The sequence below is a fragment of the Dermochelys coriacea genome, chromosome 3 (assembly GCF_009764565.3).
Source record: "Dermochelys coriacea isolate rDerCor1 chromosome 3, rDerCor1.pri.v4, whole genome shotgun sequence".
In the NCBI taxonomy this organism is placed as follows: domain Eukaryota; kingdom Metazoa; phylum Chordata; order Testudines; family Dermochelyidae; genus Dermochelys; species Dermochelys coriacea.
In genome coordinates this window covers 153,969,870-153,990,476 of record NC_050070.1, presented here as the reverse complement: position 1 = coordinate 153,990,476, position 20,607 = coordinate 153,969,870, and the positions used below count along the sequence as shown (strand labels likewise).

Sequence of the window (20,607 nt, the reverse complement as noted above, 5' to 3'; positions counted from 1 at the left end):
CTTTAGTAAAGAGAGAAGCACTGGCCTATATCTGACAACAGGATTCACTCAGAACTGAAAGCAGGGTGACTCTTAGCATTTTGACAGGACTGTCAGATATAAAGCTAGACATGAAGGACATTAGTGTGTTGTAAAATATCTTCCCAGGCCAGAGTGGCATCACCACTTTGCAAAATGATAAGACTGAATCAAAGCATGAGCGTGTTGTTAAGATGCACAAATGTTACAATGCCCTGACACAATGAGTTTGTCCCACTAGAAAAGCCTTGGAAGATGGCAACCATAATTATTAGTGCCAGCAGCACACCGGGCACATCATGGAAGAGTTATAAAACAATAGGGCCCTTGCCTCAAAGAGAATCAAATATAAATAAAGCAATGTATAAATGAGTACTTTCCGTATGCACAGCACTTATTCACAGATCTCAAAGCACTTTACAAAGGTAAGTCAGTGCCATTATCTCTATCTTATAGAGGGGAAAACTGAGGCATTGAGGGGTTAAGTGACTCACCCATGGTCACACAAGTGAGAGACCAAACAGAAATAGCATTTGCTAGTGGAACTGAATGCAGGAGAAAGGAAAGAAACCAAGCGGTGAAGTTTAAAATTTGTCTTGTTAATTCTTGATTTTTGTTCAGAGTGTTTGTTGCTTTGTTTTCCACATTTTACTACTACTTTTATGGAACAAGTTTGTGGGGTGGTGGAAGAAGCATGTTCTAAAGAGGAACTGGCTGGAGCAGAGGCATGTTCAGCCTGGAACAGGGAGGAGATAAAACATTTGCCACCATACACTATGGGCAAAGGTGCAAAGAGGAGCAAACTAAGAAAGTAGAAAGGGGTTCCACAGCCCAAACCCGAGTGTTAATAGATGTATTTATATTTATTACTATTTGTATGATATTTTAGTATGACCTCTGTCCCCTCAGGTGTGCACTGCATTTATTCAGGTCTGCTCTACTCAGATAAATCAATCAGTTGGTTCTCATATATAGCACTGGTGGTGCTCTGCCCATGCCAGTGACCCAGATGAAGCTAATAAACTCTCCATGGAGGAACTTTTAGACTAAGCCTGAGATTTTTTAAAGTCACCTAGATGGTTTGATTGCCTAATTGCCATTAATTTTAATGTGTATTGGGTGTCCAGATCGCCTAGGTGGTTTTGAAAACCTCCACCTAACTGGCACAAGAGGCTGCAGCATCTCACAAACTGGAAGAGACCCAGTCCCGCAGATGAGTGTGGACATTAGAGGTGGAATACTTCCCAATGCTGGTTGTGTTTCAGGAGCATTATAAAAAAAAAAAAAAAAAGAGGAAAAGAGGGGGCTAACAAAAAATGGTTCAGGCATAAAGGAAAGCATGAAAGAAGGTACAGAATGGGCAAAGGGACCGCTCAGCTCAGGAAAGAAGCTGGGGCAAACATGAGGAAGTGGGAAGGGTATACTGAAGGAAACAAGAGATAAAGGCTGGTAAAAAATGGAAAAGGAGAGACTAACTCAATTAGCAGTAAAAGAAGTGAGAAAACCAGTGATGCATCTGGCAAGGAGGAAGATGATCTTGACAGTGGCATTCTGGTCAAGCTGCAGGGTTGGAAGATGGAGGAAGCTGGAAGGGAGGAGGTTGCAATAGTGAAATAAGATGACTGGAGTCAAGACTGAAGTCTTAGCAGTGGAGAGCATCAGAAGGGTGAAATCTGGTGATATGCTGCCCGATTCTCCTCTAAGACTAGTGTAAAAATATCAGTATGGCCATACTGGGTCAGACCAGTGATTCACGTAGCCCAGTATCCTGTCTTCCGATAGTGGCCAATGCCAGATGCTTCCAAGAGAATGAACAGAACAGGTAATCATCCAGTGAGCCATTCCCTGTCATCCAGTCCCAGCATCTGACAGTCAGGGGCATGGAGACACTAAGAACATGGGGTTGCATTCCTAATCATCTTGGCTAATAGTCATTGATGAACTTCTCTAGTTCTTCTCTGAATCCAGTTATACTTTTGGCCTTCACAACATCCTCTGGCAACAAGTTCCACAGCTTGATTGTGAATTGTGTGAAGAAATACTTCCTTTTGTTTGTTTTAAAGCTGCTGCCTATTAATTTCATTAGCTGACTCCTGGCTCTCATGTTATGTAAATGGCTAAAAAACAAAAACACTTTCTTATTCACTTTCTCCACACCGTTCATGATTTTAAAGACCTCTATGATATCCCTCATTAGTTGTCTCTTTTCCAAGTTGACTAGTCCCACTCTTTAATCTCTCCTCATATGGAAGCCGTTGCATACCCCTAAATATTTGCATTGCCTTTCTCTGTATTATTCCATTTCTATAGATCTTTTTTGAAACGGGAAATCAGAACTGCATGCAATAGGCAAGGTCTGGGCATACCATTGATTTATAATCGGAGCATTATGCTAGTTATGGTCTTATTATTTATGCCCTTCCTAATAGTTCCTATCATGGTTAGCTTTTTTGACTGCCACTATACACCGAGCAGATGCTTTCAGAGAACTATCCACAATGACTCCAAGATCTCTTGCTTGACTGGTAACAGCTAATTTAGACACGATCAATTTGTAAGTACAGTTGGGATTATGTTTTCCAATATGCATTACTTTGCATTTATCAGCATTGAATTTCATCTGCCATTTTGTTGCCCAGTCACCAAGTTTTGTGACATTCCTTGGTAACTTTTTGCAGTTCGCTTTGGACTCAACTATCTTGAATAATTTTGTATCATCTGCAAACTTTAGCACCTTACTATTTACCCCTTTTTCCAGATCATTTATGAATATGTTGAAAAACACTGGCCCCCACACAGAGCCCTGGGGGAATACCACTATTTACCTCTCTTCATTGTGAAAATTGACCATTTATTCCTACCCTCCGTTTCCTATCTTTTAACCAGTTACCAATCCATGAGAGGACCTTCCCTCTTATTTCATGACTTTGCTTAAGAGCCCTTGGTGAGGGACCTTGTCAAAGGCTTTCTGAAAGGCAAAGTACACTATATCCACTCAATCACTCTTGTCCACACAGTTTTTGACCCCTCAGAGAATTCAAATAGATTGAGGAGGCATAATTTCCCTTTACAAAACCTGTATTGACTCTTTCACCAACAAATAGTGTTCATTCATGTGTCTGATAGGCAAAATGCTTGAAATGGGCACTAAAGTTAGGCTTACTAGCAAGATTGCATCTGGAGCCTTTTTAAAAATTGGTATCACATTAACTATCCTCCAATTATCTGGTACAGAAGCTGATTTAAGTGATAGGTTACATACCACACAGTTAGTAGTTCTTCAATTTCATATTTGAGTTTTCAAAAACCTCTTAGGTGAATACCATCTGATAAATTAAACAGAAGTCAACAGGACCAATTTGTTCCAAAAATCAAATCAGGAATTACTCCACTGAAGTCAATTAGTGTTACACCACATTAGTACCAGTGTGAGGTCAGAGTCAGACCCATTGTAGATGGAATGATGGCTTGGTTATGAAGAGGCAGTAATTCAGACTTTAGTTTCCAGTAAGACCCAAGTGTGAACTTTTCCAATTTAGCACACTAACCCCTAGATTTAGCAAAAGAATTGTTTATATTTTCTACAAGGTCCCATAAAATAATCCATCTACACAAATGAATTTCAGTAGAATTTATAGTGGTGGACCCAGATCCTCATCCTTGCATCCAGTGGTGTAAACTGGTGCAGCTACACTGATTTCAATGGAATTACAACAGTTGGGTCCAGACAATGGTTTGGATTCTGATCTTAGTTCCACTGGTATAACACAGGATCAATTCTATACAAGTCAAAAGAGTTATAGCAACATAACCAAAGTACTTCGGTTATAGCAACGTAACTAAAGTAAGAAATTGGCCCAAAGTAGCAACTTTCCCTTTGTAATCTCCCTGCTACTTCATTTGTTGGTGTCTGGGTTGTACTATAGTAGGCATTCCGGGTAGTAAGTCATGCCTGGAAGACCAGAGATGACTTAAGACTGAGCAGCAACCTGTAACAAGGAGAATACAATGTTCTTTGGTTCAGAGTTAAATGTGTGATTTCCACACACTAATCCATGTCACTTAGGCACATGCAAGTGGGAAATAATCAGTGCTCCAATCTGAAGCTGTCAGTAGTGAGTTATGCAGAGGCTTAAGTTTTAGACAGCTGCCAATAAATAAAGCTGACCCTCACTTCCTCATTCTTGTGAGGAAGCGGGGGGAGAGAGAAGGAGAAAAACCATTTAGGAATTCCACCAAGACAAGAAAAGAAACAGGGAGAAGGGAAAATAAAACACACTCACAGTTCTCTGGGAGAAAATGGTTCCAGCAACAGCTGTCTCACATTTACTTACTGACTCCTTGAATCGTCTGCTATTGAGAGAGGTAGCCAAAGAAGATCCACGGAGAGAGAGAAACGGACATTCATTGCTGGTGCTATTGGGAAAATGCTAAATCCAAAACCAGTGAGCAGCTGAGATGGAGCACGAGGATTTCAACAAGAAGAGGGATCAGGCAACAACAAAAGGGGCAAGGGGAAACAGGGAATTATGTATCACCGCTGTCAGGATGGTGACTTGGGGGAAGCACATGTTCTGGAGTGGGAGGGAAATGCCACTTTCAGAGTCACTGACTTAAGTTCATGGTCTTCATTATTAGTGATTAATGTTGTTTGTTCTTACAAGGAAGCCATGAAAAGTCAAAGAGGGAGGGACTAAATGGCTCAGGGGAGTGGGAAAGGCACATGGAGCTTTTCACCTCTACATCACTGGTCTCAGTCTAACTTGAGTCAGTACTGGCCAAAAGGTGATAACCATCAGATGCCTTGTGTGAAATTAACTCTCAGGTCTCAATCCAGTCCCAGGTTTCCATATGACTCAACATGCCATCACAAGTGGCAACCCTCTTGGCAGTTTCAGCAGCGAATCCTACAAAATATAGCCCATGAAGACTGAAGTCCTCTCTCATCCTTTCACGAGCTAGACCCAAGAGGTGAGAGCTGAAGCACAGTAGTGAGGCAGTGAGTAAATGACTGGGTAAAAGGCTTGCACAGCTGCTGCATGAATTGCAACTTTCCTCTGTTCCCATCTAGAGCTGTCAACCCAGCACCTTTCACCAGCAGAAAATTCCATTCTAAAGCAAAACAAAAATCTAATGAGAATACCAGAATTTTAGATCTTTTTCATCTTTAAGTTACTCTGTAAGATACACCAGTGAGGTGTTTTCTAAAAGATGTGCTCTAGTTCAAACAGGAATTACTTCAGGGAAGTTCTATGGCCTGTGTTATGCAGGAGGTTAGACTAGAAGATTATCAGAATGGTTCTTTCTGGCCTTAGAATCTATAGCAAAGACTGAGCTCAGGCCAGGTTCCAGAGAAGCTCAATCTTCCCCACTTTCTATAGACCCAATAGTCCCATTTCTGTCAGCTTCCAAGCCTGAGATGCTGAAATCCTCCTCCTCTTTGGCTCATCTGCTGTCCCCTTAAATAGCCTATTGTCTCATCATCTATGTGAAAACAGAGCAGAGCCTTTGGGGGATTCCAGACATCCTTTTCATGAGACCAATCCACAATTTCATCTTTTGTCATGAACAATGGAGCCAGAGAAATTCGTTTCCACTCTGCATGTTCAGAATATGCGTCTCCTGTTCCTCCTGTGTAGAGTTTGCTTTTGATTAGCTTTCACAACTCAGGAAGAATTCTAATGGCTTAATTGCATTAATGCCAGATCCCCGTTTGGGGGGATTCTGAGTTGGTTTTATAGGCTAAGGGAGAATTTCTGAGAAGGGAATTGAGAGCAATGGGTTGTAATCTACCTAAAGCAGGAAGCTCTAAACCCTTCAGAGAACTCATGCACTGAGAGATGCTATTAAATGCTCAGGTGATAGACATTTTCCACCAAAATTGTCCTTGGAAGCCAAAGGAGCTGTGAAGTATTTGCAAAGCCTTGGTTATAAAGCTGAAGATCCAAGACCCAGAGTGAAGAGCTGCTCAGAAAGAGCATTGTCGTTGCTTTATTGTATTAAATCCAGACTCAGTCCTCTATTATCTCCCAGGCACATACAGTAAAGGCACAAGCTGGCTTTTCTAGTGCCTCCTTGGGCCCAGCCACCTCACCCCCTTAGTGAAAGCTCCAGATCTCCTAGTAGAGCAGAGATGTGCATATCCCTCTTCCTTGGCCTGGTTGTGAAGGAACTGCAAGACCACTCTGAGCCAAGGCCAGGACTAGAGGGTAACAGTGCTTCACACTTGACAGATGAGATATGAAGCTTTATGTCACAGGCATTCTTAACCGAGAACCTTAAAGTGTGGCATCAGCTTCCTTCCTTGCCTTTCACTGAGCACGAACCATGTTCACTTGGGATGCTGCCACTGATCCACTGAGAGATGTAAATAGGTGGAGGGTGGCCGTGGTAGGTATTTGTAGACTTCTTCAGAGTTAAGATGAGAACTGCTTGGGTTCAACCTGTTGGAGAGAACTCTGGAAAATGCCATTCCAGTTTCTGAACACAGGCTTTACAAAATTAGTAAGCAGGAGCATATCCCTGCTGCTAATCACATGGGTTTTTTTTGTTTTTGTTTTTAAAAAGAGGAAGCAAACACTTATCTTTCCTTTCCCTTCTCCCCCCGCGGGAATGCAAACACATTTGACAAAGGCAATTATTTGTGCATTCCGGTCATTCATGGATGAGATAGTAAGTAAGTTCCCCCAGGCTCACAAGAGCTTCTGTAAATCATTAGATGCGACTTCTCAAAGGCCCAGCTGTACAAGATGAGATGTGTTACCATACACTGGCCCAGCAATGATTTATCATCCCAGTCATTTATTCAGTTTAAGATATACACAGAGGAGGCACTTGAGTTGACTTGGGATTGCTACAGCATATGGGTTTATTCAACAGATCAGCTCAGTTGAGTTGGGACAAAGAATTAAAATCTGATTGAAAGTTGCTGGGGCTGTGAATTACTGCCAAACACGCGAGGTCACCCCAAAGCGCCTCCAGTGTAAACAACCTCAAGCTTCAGAAAGGCTTCAGTTAGGCTAATGACCAGAAAACAAGCAAGATTTTTAAGGTTGTCCTGTCTTTCTTACATGCAGACTACAGTACACTAACCATTGTACACTCTCTGGCTTGGCTTCCATTCCCCAACTCCATCCTTTGCATCAGCGATTCCCAACCTCTTACTGGTATGTTAGTCTTTTGAGGCTGAAGTCTTAGTCTCCCCAGCTCCCTATTGTCATTATGGTTGCATTAACACTGAGATTGCAACTGAGATCAAGGCCCCAGCGTGCTAAGCTCTGTACAAATACGTAGTGAGACAGTGAATGCATAGAATAGCTTACAATCTAAATAGACAAGAAAAAGGGTGGATGTGGAAAAAGAAGCACAGAGAGATGAAGCGTCTTGGCCAAAGTCACAGAGTAGGTCAGCGTCAGAGCTGGGAAATAGAACCCAGGTCTCCTGAATCCTAGTCATGTAACTGGGCAGTAAGCCACTTGACTCCCTGAGCCTCTGTACTGGGATTCACCTTGATGAGAAACAACCACATGAGCTGCTGTTGGTGACCAGTGACCATTTCCCACTCAGCTGTGCATGCTGCAAGCTTCCACAGAGCTTGAACTACTTTTACATTCTCAAATTTAGAGCAGCCTAAGATCCACTGAAGCTTAGACTATGCACAAACTGAAATGGGAGGTCAGGGGCAATGACTGATATAAGCAAGGTTCTAGGACCTAATTGTATATTACCTCCTTATAGTAGCCAGGCAAAACCCAATGGAAACTTCACCCATGGAAGGAATATAGGGTTGTACTATAAGATCGGTAAACTAGTACAGTGCCAATATGTTTAGGAACCATGGCTTAACACAGCAGCTCACAAGGTTTCTCCTCATCAGGATGGTTGTTTCATTAGGAAGAGGCAGGTCATAGCATCAGTTTATAATCCCTACAACCAGAAAGTCAATGATCTATCTTTCCGAGTTTTACCTCTATACTTACAACAGGAAATATCTGTGCTAACTGTGGGGTAACAACTGGTAAATGTTGGCTTATTAATGGCTTTTGCTATAGATAATTTACTCCATACTTTCTGCATTATGACAGAATTAACCTTAAAAGCATTACAGAAGCTCCTGGGGCCTTTATGCTATTGACACTTAAACAGTATGGTATCAGGCACCCAATAGATGACATCAGTCTAGGTTAGAGTGCAAGATTACTGAAATTCTTTCATTAATACAGCAAGACTCAGTTTTAAGGTAAAGCACAGTAGCTTTAAATCAGCATTGATAGCAGTGACTGGCTGTAGAACATGTATGACAAATAATCTATGTGGGGAGTTGACATTACTTTGGTTGATTCAAAGTCCAGATGAGGAAAATGGACTTTATGCCTCTGACAATGTTATACACTGTGTGTAAGTACAAACCACCCTTTTCAAGATGCACTGTGCTGTGCATTGTTGGCTGAGTGTGTTTATACCTGGAATCTTGTCCTCTCTGCAGCATAGACCTGGTAGTGAAGCATGGCCTGTAGGACCTTCTTATGGCCATCCGGCACCAGGCAGACAGCCCCGAGGATCTCCAGCACAGCGATCTTGGTCTTGATGTTCTCAGTCCGTAAGCTCTGGGAGATGATATTGATACTTTCTGGATGGGCCAGGACATGTGCCCGTCCCTGGGAATTGTTCATCAGTGCCTTAATACACCCTATAACGGATGTGTGTATGCGGCTCTCTGAGGTCTCATAGTCCATGCTCTTCAGGAAGTTCAACAAACAGGTCAGGCCATCCAGCTCAATAAACCTGGTCACAAATCTGAAAGGAAAGGAAGAAAACAGAATTAAGGCAAATTGTACAATACGCATCAAATGAATAGACTATGGAACTATGATGCTAAGAACTGAGCAGTCAGTAGCCTAAAGAACTCCAGATGATTCCAAGCAACATGTCACAGAGTCTTGTTGTCATGGTCATTTTCCAGTTTAGGTAACTGCATTGTGTCTACTTCGAATCCCACCTTTTGTTTCCCTGTCCTATGTGCTTGGACAGTGTTACTGTAGAATAACTACCACATTCAACCACAATGGCTGCTGCATTTCAATGGCCGGTGAAAAGATTCCTACATACTGGCAAATCTATAGGGCCTACATCTACAATCCTGGATCAGGCAAAACTCCCAAAATGGCTTGTAGGATCTCTGCTGGCAGGAGGTGTTCTTTAGGAGGGAGCAGACTCAATGACCGCCATGGATACCACCAGGATCTGGCACGAGGACACAAATAGACTAGATATGTAGGCAGTGAATTTGCAGACGGAACAGCATGGAATAAAACGGTGTTGGAACAAGTTTGGGGTCACTTTTCAAATCACTAGGGTTGTGCGTCAAACTTTCATTATGAAACCAGGCAAAACATGTCTGGTTTCAGATAAAGATTGTGCACCAATCTGAATGGATACAACATAGAAAAAGCCCAAGGAAGGGCCTATAGTTTCATTCAAACCGGAGAAAAACACAATGGGTCACTTGTCAGTTCATCCCTGGAATTAATCCACTGAAGTTTACTGAGCCCATTGAAGTCAGTGCAACAATATTGGGAACAAATTCACCTAATTGGTTTTAGCTGAGTTTCACATAGTTTTCAGTAGGCTTAAGATTTTGGGGTCCTATGCAAACTTAAGAGAACAGGATCCCATCCAGTTCCCTGTCCATCTTGTGAACACTGAACAGTTCCAAGCGTGTGCATCATTGCTTTCTGTTCTCGTCTCTGTGCACAAGAACACTGAGTTTCAGTTATTAGTAATTAGTATACAATTATATTAGAAATATGTCAGCCAGTCCTTTGGTTGGTACTCCACTTTACCACACAGGAAATTTCATGGCCCACCTGAAAGTTGGGCCAGATACACTATACAGTTTGCCAACCTTCAGCTTACTTGGACCAATAGTTCTGAGCAGAAACCAGGCAAAACCTGGTGGTTTCAGATGAGTTTTGCTCTGAGGTTTGTTCAGACCTGAACTTCAAAGCAAATTTTAGAAGGGGACAAACACACATGCACCAACAATGAGAAGAGCAAGAGGAAAAGGAGTACTTGTGGCACCTTAGAGACTAACAAATTTATTTGAGCATAAACTTTCGTGAGCTACAGCTCACTTCATCGGATGCATCATGAGAAGAGGGATTTCATTAACTCAGCTCAGCAAAACTGCCAAGTTTAACACTGCTTTGATCACAAATTACTTGTCTTTTGGGTGCACCATGCTACTTTATCTATACGAGCCACAGGAACAGAAGCCCCTCTCCCCTCAGGTAGATGGAAGGACCACACAGAGTGCACCAGGAATTCAGTAAGACACCGAACACCCTTTTTTGTTATTCTAACTCTTTGAAAGAAAACTAATGGGTAGTTCAGGGTCCGTGACCCAATCGGTTGCTGGCCTCTGCCAAAACTGCAATTTAGGCAATTATGGACAACTGTGGTGGTGCTGTGTCTGTCATGCACGTGTCCAGTGAGAATTGGACTGAGACCAAAGTCATTTTGTGCAGACTAGCAGATGGCCATGAAATGATCACTTTTAGATGTTTCGCCAGCTGTGGCCCAGAAAGGCTTGAAATTTTCTCCATGTTCTAGCCTGAACAGGATGTTACAACACACATTATCAGCTCCGAGTCCTAACATATTTACTTCAAATCTATTTGTTCATGGTGACTCTTGCCAAGTTCCTTTGTGAATCCAAGGGCTTGCCAAACTCATTACCAAAACCCAGCAGCAAAAGCATTGCCATCCTCATAGCTTCAGGGATAAGGGAGGATAAGACTGACACCGCCCTGAGGACAAACCATTCTCCAGTGGTTTAAGAAAATCACTCAGAGCCTGGTCAGTCAAGGGTTTTGGAATTCTACTTCCAGATGGAGCAATGGCTGTTGGTGCAAGACATACAAGTCACTGTGACTTTCATGTACCTCTGCCAGCCCAGCTCTGAAGACCAGGTGACAAATCATTTGTGAAAGGCACAGAGACAGTCTCCCAAGCACAATACCCAAATAAATCTAATGGCAGAGAAACGTTGCTAGGATTTCTAGGGTGAGGTCACTCCAGCAGGAGGGTAGGTGCAGGAAAGAGACTGATGTCATAGACCTTGATTAACGACGAAGTTTCAAACAATGTCGGGATTTTCCTGTATCCTATCTGGTCCAGAGAGCAAAACGCTAATCTGTTACTCAATAGGAAGCAAACTTGACTACCTCCCAATCTCAGCTGACATCAGATGTAGGATAAAGCTATGATCACCACCTTCTCTTTTCAAAACACTCAGCGCCCTGTCATCAGGAAAAGCTAAAGAGAGAGAGAGTCCAGCTCATGACCTAAATGTCACTCTCATTGTGTATTTATGTGGCCCACATGGGTGAGAGACAGATAGAAGAGTTCAGCTCCTAAGCTGAATGCCATTGACATCATAACGTTTGCTTAGTGCTTTTGTGCATCTGTGTGTACATAGGCGCACCCACACATACATACGCTTGTGCATGTACGAGGCGTGCAGTCGTGTTTCTAGGAAAGAATACCTCATCGTGTTATGTGTGTGCAAAGTTAGCCTCCCACATGCCTCATATGTTGTACATAAGGGCCTTGTTTTAGATGGAGATGTAAAGGTGTGATGTCAGAATGAATTTGTTAACGTGTCCTGTGTAACACATTCTAAAGTTCCAGCATAGACAAGGCAGTGAGTTCTTTAAATAGGTGTCAAATTGGTTGAATTAAACCCTAGGCTCCCTGCAGGCTTTATCTTGACCAGCGTAACTCACGTTAAAAAACAGGGTTCTACACTAGGGTTTTAAAACATGTTAATTTGAATATTAGCGAACATAACCTAACAACAAAACTCTCATCCTAATGTAGACAAGGCCTATGTGGCAGTGATTTTCCCCACTGCTTGTCTTATTCTCTGATCTATCTCTGTACAGATTGTCCTGCAGCCTCACTGTGAGAAATGACAGCTTGGGAAAGATGGAAAGAACATAAACCGGGTGGGGAGGGGGGGAAGGGACGGGGCGTGTGGGGATGGCAGGATGTTCCCACCCTACTGACAGTCAAGGCGATGTTTCCCAGGCTAGCTGAAGCAATGGCCTTTGGATCAGGAGGCATGCAGAACCCTGACGAACCTTGGACCTCTGCCCTGCCTGAAATTCAAAGCAGAATAGGTTGCATTTGCTGGATAGATTAGTGACCAGCTAAAGTACATAGGAGTGAGACGTGGCTAAACCAAGCCAAAATAAAGAGAACCCGACCTCCCTTTATTTTAAGACTGGGTAAAATAGAGTTTGAGCAGGGCAGAAGAGCGATGGCATTTATTGCTGGTAATTCAGATTAACTAAGATCCTTCTCCCTTTCCCCTCAAACTTGAACCAAAACTGTCCCGAGATTCCAAAAAGTTGGGTTAACTTCTCGTGCCCCTCATCAACTTTCATTTTCACTGTGCGGCTGCACTTCCATATTCAAGTGCTGAAATATGAAGAGCAAAGCTCTTCTCTCACCGATTCTAGTAATAACCTTTGAGGAACTTTAAATTAAAATCCATTTCCTTACAATACATATTTTCTTGAATGTAATGATTGTTCCTGAGCACTGGGATGCATGCAATGGCTTATTTTTATACAGCTGCTACTGAGATCCATGCACTTACTTATTATTGTAGGGCTGCTCCTGAGCACTGAGACAGACACACTGGTTTATTATAAATGGAATATCTATTGCACTTTCATCTAAAAGCAGAGTGCTTTAATGAATTAAACTTCACAAAGATACCTGAGATGCAGGTGTGTTTCATTTCAAATTTTACAGATGGGTATTCCGTTGTGACTAAATTCCTTCTCTGCCTTGGTGGGTCCTGCGCTTATTGGCAGATTTGCTTGCCTCAGAGATTCATGGCAGCCCTCAGTTTGGCCACTGTTTTGGGCCAAGGTGCTGGAAGCACCACAGGGCTGGCAGGAGTACTCTGAGAAAAAAGAGGCTTACACACAGCTGTGAGTTATTGGCTTTACTGAAGGTTAATGACCCACCCGCAACGGGGACTTCAAGCGTTGCAGTCACGGAGGCGGGGAACCCAGCACACCGGAGCTCTGCTTGGGACGGAGTCCAACGGAGGGGCAGACAATCAGCGTTAATAAGCACTACACAAAACCAGCTCATGAAAATAGAATTAGGTACTTCCCAAAGGGGGGACCGGTCCCAGCTGCTTTCCTGTGTCCTTCAGTAACTATCTGTGTCTCTGTGTTCTTCAGTAACTATCTATGTCCTACAGTAACCTCTCGTCTCGAGAAAGTGGAAATTCCCTAGCTAGGCCGTAACAAAGTCTTCCGCAGTCCCCTACACTCAGTTTTACTAGTGGCTTAAATTTGCCGTTCACTCAGCTAACCTCATCACTGGCCAGCATGGGAAAAAAAGAAAAACAAACCCCGCAGTCTCTGCTGATCCACCATGTGGATTGGGGAACAGCCCAGAGACCTTCCCCTCTGGTGGAACCCACAGTCCAGGTCAACTCCCACTGTGTCTGATCAGGAGTTGGGAGGTTTGGGGGGAAGCCGGGCCAGCCCCCTACTCCAGGTTCCAGCCCAGGGCCCTGTACAATGCAGCTGTCTAGAGTGCCTCCTGGAACAGCTGTGCGACAACAGCTACAACTCCCTGGGCTACTTCTCCATGGCCTCCTCCCAACACCTTCTTTATCCTCACCATAGGACCTTCCTCCTGGTGTCTGATGATGCTTGTACTCCTCACTCCTCCAACAGTATGTGTTTCACTCTCAGCTCCTAGTGCCTCTTGCTCCCAGCTCCTCACACGCACACCACAAACTGAAGTGAGCTCCTTTTTAAACCCAGCCCTGATTAGCCTGCCTTAACTGATTCTAGCAGCTTCTTAATTGGCTCCGGGTGTCCTAATTAGCCTGCCTGCCTGAATTTTTCCAGCTAGTTCCTTCTTGTTCTGGAACTGCCCCTGTTACTTTACCCAGGGAAAATGAACCTGCTTAATCTGGGACTAATACATCTGCCTTCTAACACTCTCCTGTAGCCATCTAGCCTGACCCTGTCACACCAGTTAAAAGGGACTCCGTTCTACAGTATTATAAAGTACATATCCAGATGGGGACACTTTGTTCAGTGACTCCTCTTACAGAGATGCCTATGGGTAAGCAACCAAGGCACCCCATTAGTATCTTGTGCCCTCTGCAGGAAGATTCTGTTCAGTCCATTTGATACAAGTTTCGATTTTCATTTGCCATGTTGGTCAGGGATCTAATGAAAAGAAGCAGCCTGGAAAATGGGATTCATGTGCAAATTCAACTAAAGACTGGAATCTTGAAGGCCTATGTACAAAGCTGCTTATAGAAGGGATCTGATGAGCTGGGCTCCCCCACCCCTGCATCCTTTTCATCAAAGAAGGAATTAGTTTGCTGGTCGGCCATTGGCAGGAGGCCCATTTGGCAGCTAACAAATTGAGTCAGAGATTAGTTGAGACACGGATTTAACTCGAAATTTGGTTTTGCTTAACTATGGGAAAAAAGGTTCAAGTCCCGTCAGCTATTTAAGAGGGAACGCTTTAAGCAACAGTTCATTGATGCCGGTGCAGATGCTCATTATTATAAACAAATTAAATGAATGCCTGTTGAGAGACCCAGCTGAAGCAGCACAAGACTGGTTGAGAAAGCCCTGAAAATCTGATCTTTGGCTGAAGACACTTCCTTTAGCCCACTCACATTCCCCCCCGCAGGAGATTGGGGAGTGGGATCTTATTGGAAAGGCCTTCTTGAAGGAGAGAAGGAAACTCATTGGTGGCTGTGAATATATGTTTGAGATGAACACTCAAGCCCATCGCTCCAAAGCTTGCTGCTATGAATGTACTCAATTGACATGATGAAAGTCTGAATTTCACTGACTATGCCCCAAAATAGGTCTGCACCAATGCAAAGGATTGATTACATTCTATCATAGCAGCTATTGACACGTGGGTTGAACCACCAGCACCTGGGTTAAGAGTGGGGAAGTTGTGGCAAGCTGCCATGTTTCCTGTTTATCCTTGAAGTCAGTTTCCATTGTATTGTGTTCTTTGCTGTGTGAATAGAATACAGGTAGTCAAGATTAGATGGTCACTTGCAAGCAGGTTGTCCTCAGATGCCAACATCCTCCAAATCATTTCACCACTTTCAGCTACACTGCCCTGAAACTCACCACAGAGGAAGTGCTATATGTCACAGTACAGCACTTTCTACGAAGTTCTGTCAAAACTGCCACAAAGGATTCTGGGTTACAGTAGATGAATTCAGATTGCAAGGGGCTGAATATGGATTCAAATCATGAACAAGTATGAGAACAACATTCCAGCAGGTCAATAAGTCATAGTCTCCCTTCTCCACTTAAAAGCTCCATGCTCATCCAGTACCTGAGCATGCACTCACCCAGCCCGAGGAATACCAAAGGCTAAAGTGACGGGCCATTTGCATTTGCTTGCTGCCTCAAAAAGAGATGTGAGTGCATAGAAGTTCCTTTACGTTCAGAGTGCAACACATATAGATGTTCTAGGAGATGTCTCACCAATTCTAATTGGTGGCTATACTTGGGAAAAACCCAAGTACCCCAGAGCATTAGGTTTGTCAGTGTTCCTATCTGGCTTATAGTCAAGATAGGCCCAAATCACAGTATCCAGATTCACTTTCCTAAAGCTCAGATTTGAAGCCTCCTATCTGCTAGTGTCCGTACTCCAGTTATAATTAGAGAGGGTCCAAACCAAAATCCCAGACCTGAACATTCCTGAACTTGATTCCAAAACTAGAGCCAGCTCTGGACTTTGCAAGTGGCCGCTCTCTCTCTCTCTCTCTCTCTAATGGGCCACAATAAAACCCTGGATCCAAAAAACTCCAAAGTTTGAGGGACTGAAACCTGAATCCAGAATTCCCAGTGTGCCACGAAGCATTCAGAATCATAGAGCTCTTTCAAGAGAGGGGTCTTGTAGGAAGGCTGCACAGACAATAGTCTGCTTTTTAGATGGTCCCTTCACATCCCTGCAGAACAGAGAACAAGCGTCATAATAAAAGTTGTTTTCGCTCCTGGAAAGCGGGTAGCTAGCACCCTAGTGAATTCTTAATAATGGGGCCTGCATCAAGCAAAGCAAAGAACAGTGCGTTCTTTCTGCTCAGATTAACATAGTTCCCACACTCAGGATTTTTCCTGAGATAACGTGGCATTAGCTGCTTTCTCACACTGCCCCCACTTGACATACACAGCAGATTATTAGAGTGCGTGAGGGGCGGGACTCAAAGATTTATGGACGACATGGCAAACAAGGCACCTTTTTTGTGCTCTCCCACAGGGTCACATTTTCAGGAGCTTTGAGTAGACTATGCTTTCCTGCATGGAGGGAGGAAGAAAACAAATCCTGACAAGGGAAGACTGACTTCCTGTTATAGTTAAGACGATTTAGGATTTGCCATAACGAATCAGGCCACTGGTCCATCAATGACTCCATCCTGACTCCCACAGAGACTAACACCTGATGCTTTCGAGGAAGCTGTGCACGCATATGCACCACCCAGCCAGCTGTACAACTCTAATTAAAGAGAAAAAACAACCTCTATTTCAATCATTGATCCCAGCTGCTTGATTTGGTTAATTGGAACATGCTCCAGAATTATCACTGATGTAACTGCACTGATCACATTCAATTTGACCCTTTACTGAATTATATAGATGTGTGGATTTATGTTCACAAAAAACTTGCGATAACATGAAGGGCATAGATGTGCAAAGCTCAGCCTTTTGGCTTTGCAGGAACACGTGAGGAAGAGATTCTTCTCAACTGCCATCTACCTGGGTTCCCAACTCTCTTGGAGGTGGCATTCAGAAAGGTGGATGATTTCAGTGGGAGTTAGTACCTTTGTGGTTCCTCTCTTGGTGTCACTTGGAGCTTTGGCTTCAGAACTCACCATGGAACTGTCACTTCACCAGGGTATGTATTGAAGCCCCAGGAAACTGACTTCTGCATGGTTTCGATACAGATATATCAGTAAAGCTCAGGCCTATGTGAAATGTTCATGAACTTTTTGACCTGCTTCCTGAGATCACACCTGTTATGGTTCTGTTTTCTGTACACTGCGCTTTCCAAAGAGTCTCTAAACTAATTATAATTACAGCTTGTAATTATTCATTATTGCTGCACCCAGCAAACAAAAGGTGACCTTAGATTTTTGACGGTGCAGTACACAAATATATAGAAAACAAAAAACCCAAAATAAGAATACAGGCCTAGAAGGGACCTCCCTAGATCAGAGTCCTCTACTATCACAGACAAACCCATCATAGAATCAAACATCTTGCTACATTCTCATAGCTACATGCATCACAAAAACAAAACCCCACATCAGGTGCATGTCAGATGACTTGGATGTTTCATACTTAGAATTTTGAGTTGCTCCAGATACGGGATATTTGAATCCAACGAAGTTCGAGAGTTAAGACTGACATGCCATCCTTAATTCACTAATATACAGAGGGTACTACAGGCCATGTGGTCTAGAATCTGATTACCACAATTTTCACCTCCATCTTCAAAGACCTTCTTCAGGTTCCTAACATGCAACTTGTCTTATGCTTTCCTGGAGGCACATTCATAACTCCACGCATGCACCTGGATGGAGTGTATAGAGGTGAAGGTTTGTAAGGTTCTCTATCAAAATTATGAACTACCAAAGGTGGCTTTCTTTGAAACAATTGGGTACCTGCCTGTGATCTGCAGCTGAAGGTTCTCTCACTGCCACCGTTTCCTGTGTCAAATATAGCCCTGTGAAAGAGTGGGTGAAAGAGGAGATGAACAACAATTACCTCATGGGTTGAGTCCGCAGAGCAGTTTTCAAGTCTTCAACTATTTTATTCCTCATTTCTGTTTCTTCTTCATCAAAAGCATACAGGGTCTGCATCTGTTTGGAAAGCAGAGCGATGGTTATAAAAGCCAGGGCTGCCTGATGGAAGGTCAGAGAAAACAGACTGCTAGACAGCCCAGAGGTCATCAATAAGAAATAGTCTACCAAATCACTTAGGAGGTGCTTGCTGCTTCCAGCTGCAAAGCTGAGTCCAGCTGTGGCTGCTTCTATTCCTGTGGATTGGCAATAGAGTACAACCCAGCGTTCTCAGATTACCAGAGGAAGTCACAGATGCCCTCACAAAATAACGTTCTTGTCTCTTATCTGGGATGTTCATTGTAATATGTCTAAACAAACAATTTAAATCTCAACATTCCTAACAGGCAGGTATTCAAGGGAAGTGATTTTCCCCTCTGTACGGCACTGGTGAGGCCACATCTGGAGTATTGCATCCCGTTTTGAGCCCCCCACTACAGAAAGGATACGGACAAATTGGAGAGAGTCCAGCATAGGGTAATGACAATGACAAGGCACATGACTTACAAGGAGAGGTTGAGGGAACTGGCCTTATTTAGTCTGCAGAAGAGAAGAGTAAGGGGGGGGATTTGATAGCAGCCTTCAACTACCTGAAGGGGAGTTCCAAAGAGGATGGAGCTCAGCTGTTCTCAGTGGAGGCAGATGACTGAACAAGAAGCAATGTTCTCAAGTTGCAGTGGGGGAGGTCTAGGTTTGATTTTAGGGAAAACTATTTCACTAGGAGAGTGGTGAAGCACTGGAATGGGTTATCTAGGGAGGTGGTGGAATCTCCATCCATAGAGGTTTTTAAGGCCTGGCTTGACAAAGCCCTGGCTGGGATGATTTTGTTGGGCTTGGACTAGATGACCTCCTGAGGTCTCTTCCAACCCTAATCTTCTATTATTCTATTGCTGTTCCAATTTTTCAGACAGGTACACCAAGGTACAAAGAGGTTAAGACCTACATTTTCATTTGTATTCACTAATTCTGGGTGGCACTGTTTTTTGGGTGTCCAGCCCAAAGGCCAGTACTCCGGATCTAGTCCCACCCAGCTCTTCCGCTGACTTGCTATATGATCTTGAGCAAGTCACTGAAACCCACGCTTTCAAACTTGGAGGCACAAATCTAGACATCTAAATTCAGAGTCCGACACTTGAAATGGACAGCCTGATGTTCAGAGATGCTAAGCGCACACATAGGTCTCAGTGAAGTCAATTGGATTTGTTTAGTACTCCACAACTCTGAAAATCAAGCCACTACATTTGAACATTTTGGCCTATGTCTTTCTCTGCCTCAGCTTCCCTAATTGTAGAAGATGGATGATCATTCCTAACTTACTGACGGGGTACCATGGAGTTTCACAAAACAATGTTAAGACTAGGAGAACCTCAGCTCTCAACTCAGACTCTTCTTGAATAAATACCTTGATTAAACAAATATTATCCAGCACCTACAATAATAACCCATTACAGCAGAATACTAGTGTCTTTATGGTAATGGTTCAGCAAGGAAGTCCCAAAGAAAATCCTCCTTTCACTGGAACATCTCTTAACTCTCTCCCTCCCGTTCTTCCCCAAACCCTTCTGTGTTGCAAACCATGTGGTGCCAACACATGTCAAATCCTGAGGGTGGTCACTTGGCTAAGAGCCGTGGCTGTTTTATGCTACACAGATGGTACAGGGAGCTGTATTTAACTCTAGGGGTCCTCTCTCTGATCCACGCTAAAGTCAAATTCACTCACTAACGGAGTGAGATATTTCCTGCCCTAATCGAATGACAGAGTGCTACTGATGGAAAATGAGCTGATGTTGTTTTATCTTCTGCCAGCATCCCCAACAGCCAGAAACATATACTGAAACACTCGAGCCAAGCCATATATAATCCCCTCTTCAAAAAAATAAATAGAAACCATGAAAACGCATTGTGGAATCTCAATGGCAGGTTCCTGAGGTGGGTTTTGGTGCTTGATTTGTAGTTCCTTGGGTGAGGGCCCATATGGTCAACTTTTCTTGGCCCATAAACATTCCTTTGAAAGGCTCCCATTTTTACAATAGCTTACTTTCTCCTCTGACCCATTGTTGGAGAGAGGCACATGGATGGCAGGAGGGTGTTCAAAGGTATTTTGTTGAGAGTGGAGACAGTGCATTTCCAAGGGAAACAAACATAAGTAATCCTGCTTTTGCAGCAGATGGTTAATTACAGAAAAATCCTTTCTGGAAACTATGAGCAGCCAAGAGCCCTTCACTTCTCACAGCCAGGAACACGATTCCCTGTGCGTCCTCTAATGACAGAAGGGTCACATGTCCACATCATGAAATTTCAGTGTGAAAGTTAAAGAAAACAGGATCACCACTAGGAGAGGGGGACGGGAAACTGTTGTGTGTGGGGATCACTGTTTGTGGCTGCATTTCATAGTTCTGTTTGGTTGGAAAATAGTTTTTCTGAACTAAAAACTGCATTAAAGGGATAATGTTGGCCTAGTTTAGGACTCTGTGTAAGTTAATTTTGTTCCACAGACAAAAAGGAGGAGCAAACTATTGCAGGGGCTTCAACCAGCCTGAGATACTCCATGCACAATTACATACAGACCATTTTTCACCAGTAAATTTTTGCATGTTCAGATCTGTTGATTTGCGTGCATCAGGGAAATCTGACATCCAGCTACCCAGTCTGCATGGATTAGTCTG

At 43.3% G+C, this 20,607-nt stretch overlaps 1 protein-coding gene across 10 annotated transcripts in view; it reads right to left on the bottom strand.

Moving 5' to 3' along the window:
* DAAM2 (dishevelled associated activator of morphogenesis 2) overlaps positions 1-20,607 on the bottom strand; it is a 244,007-nt gene that overhangs the window by 69,350 nt on the left and 154,050 nt on the right. For all 10 annotated transcript variants that reach the window (XM_038395793.2, XM_038395798.2, XM_043511616.1 and 7 more), the window contains 2 exons: positions 17,868-17,962; positions 8,481-8,814 (listed from right to left, as the gene is read on the bottom strand). In XM_038395793.2, the coding sequence (XP_038251721.1) occupies positions 8,481-8,814; positions 17,868-17,962 (429 nt within the window). The remainder of the gene's footprint in view (positions 1-8,480; positions 8,815-17,867; positions 17,963-20,607) is intronic.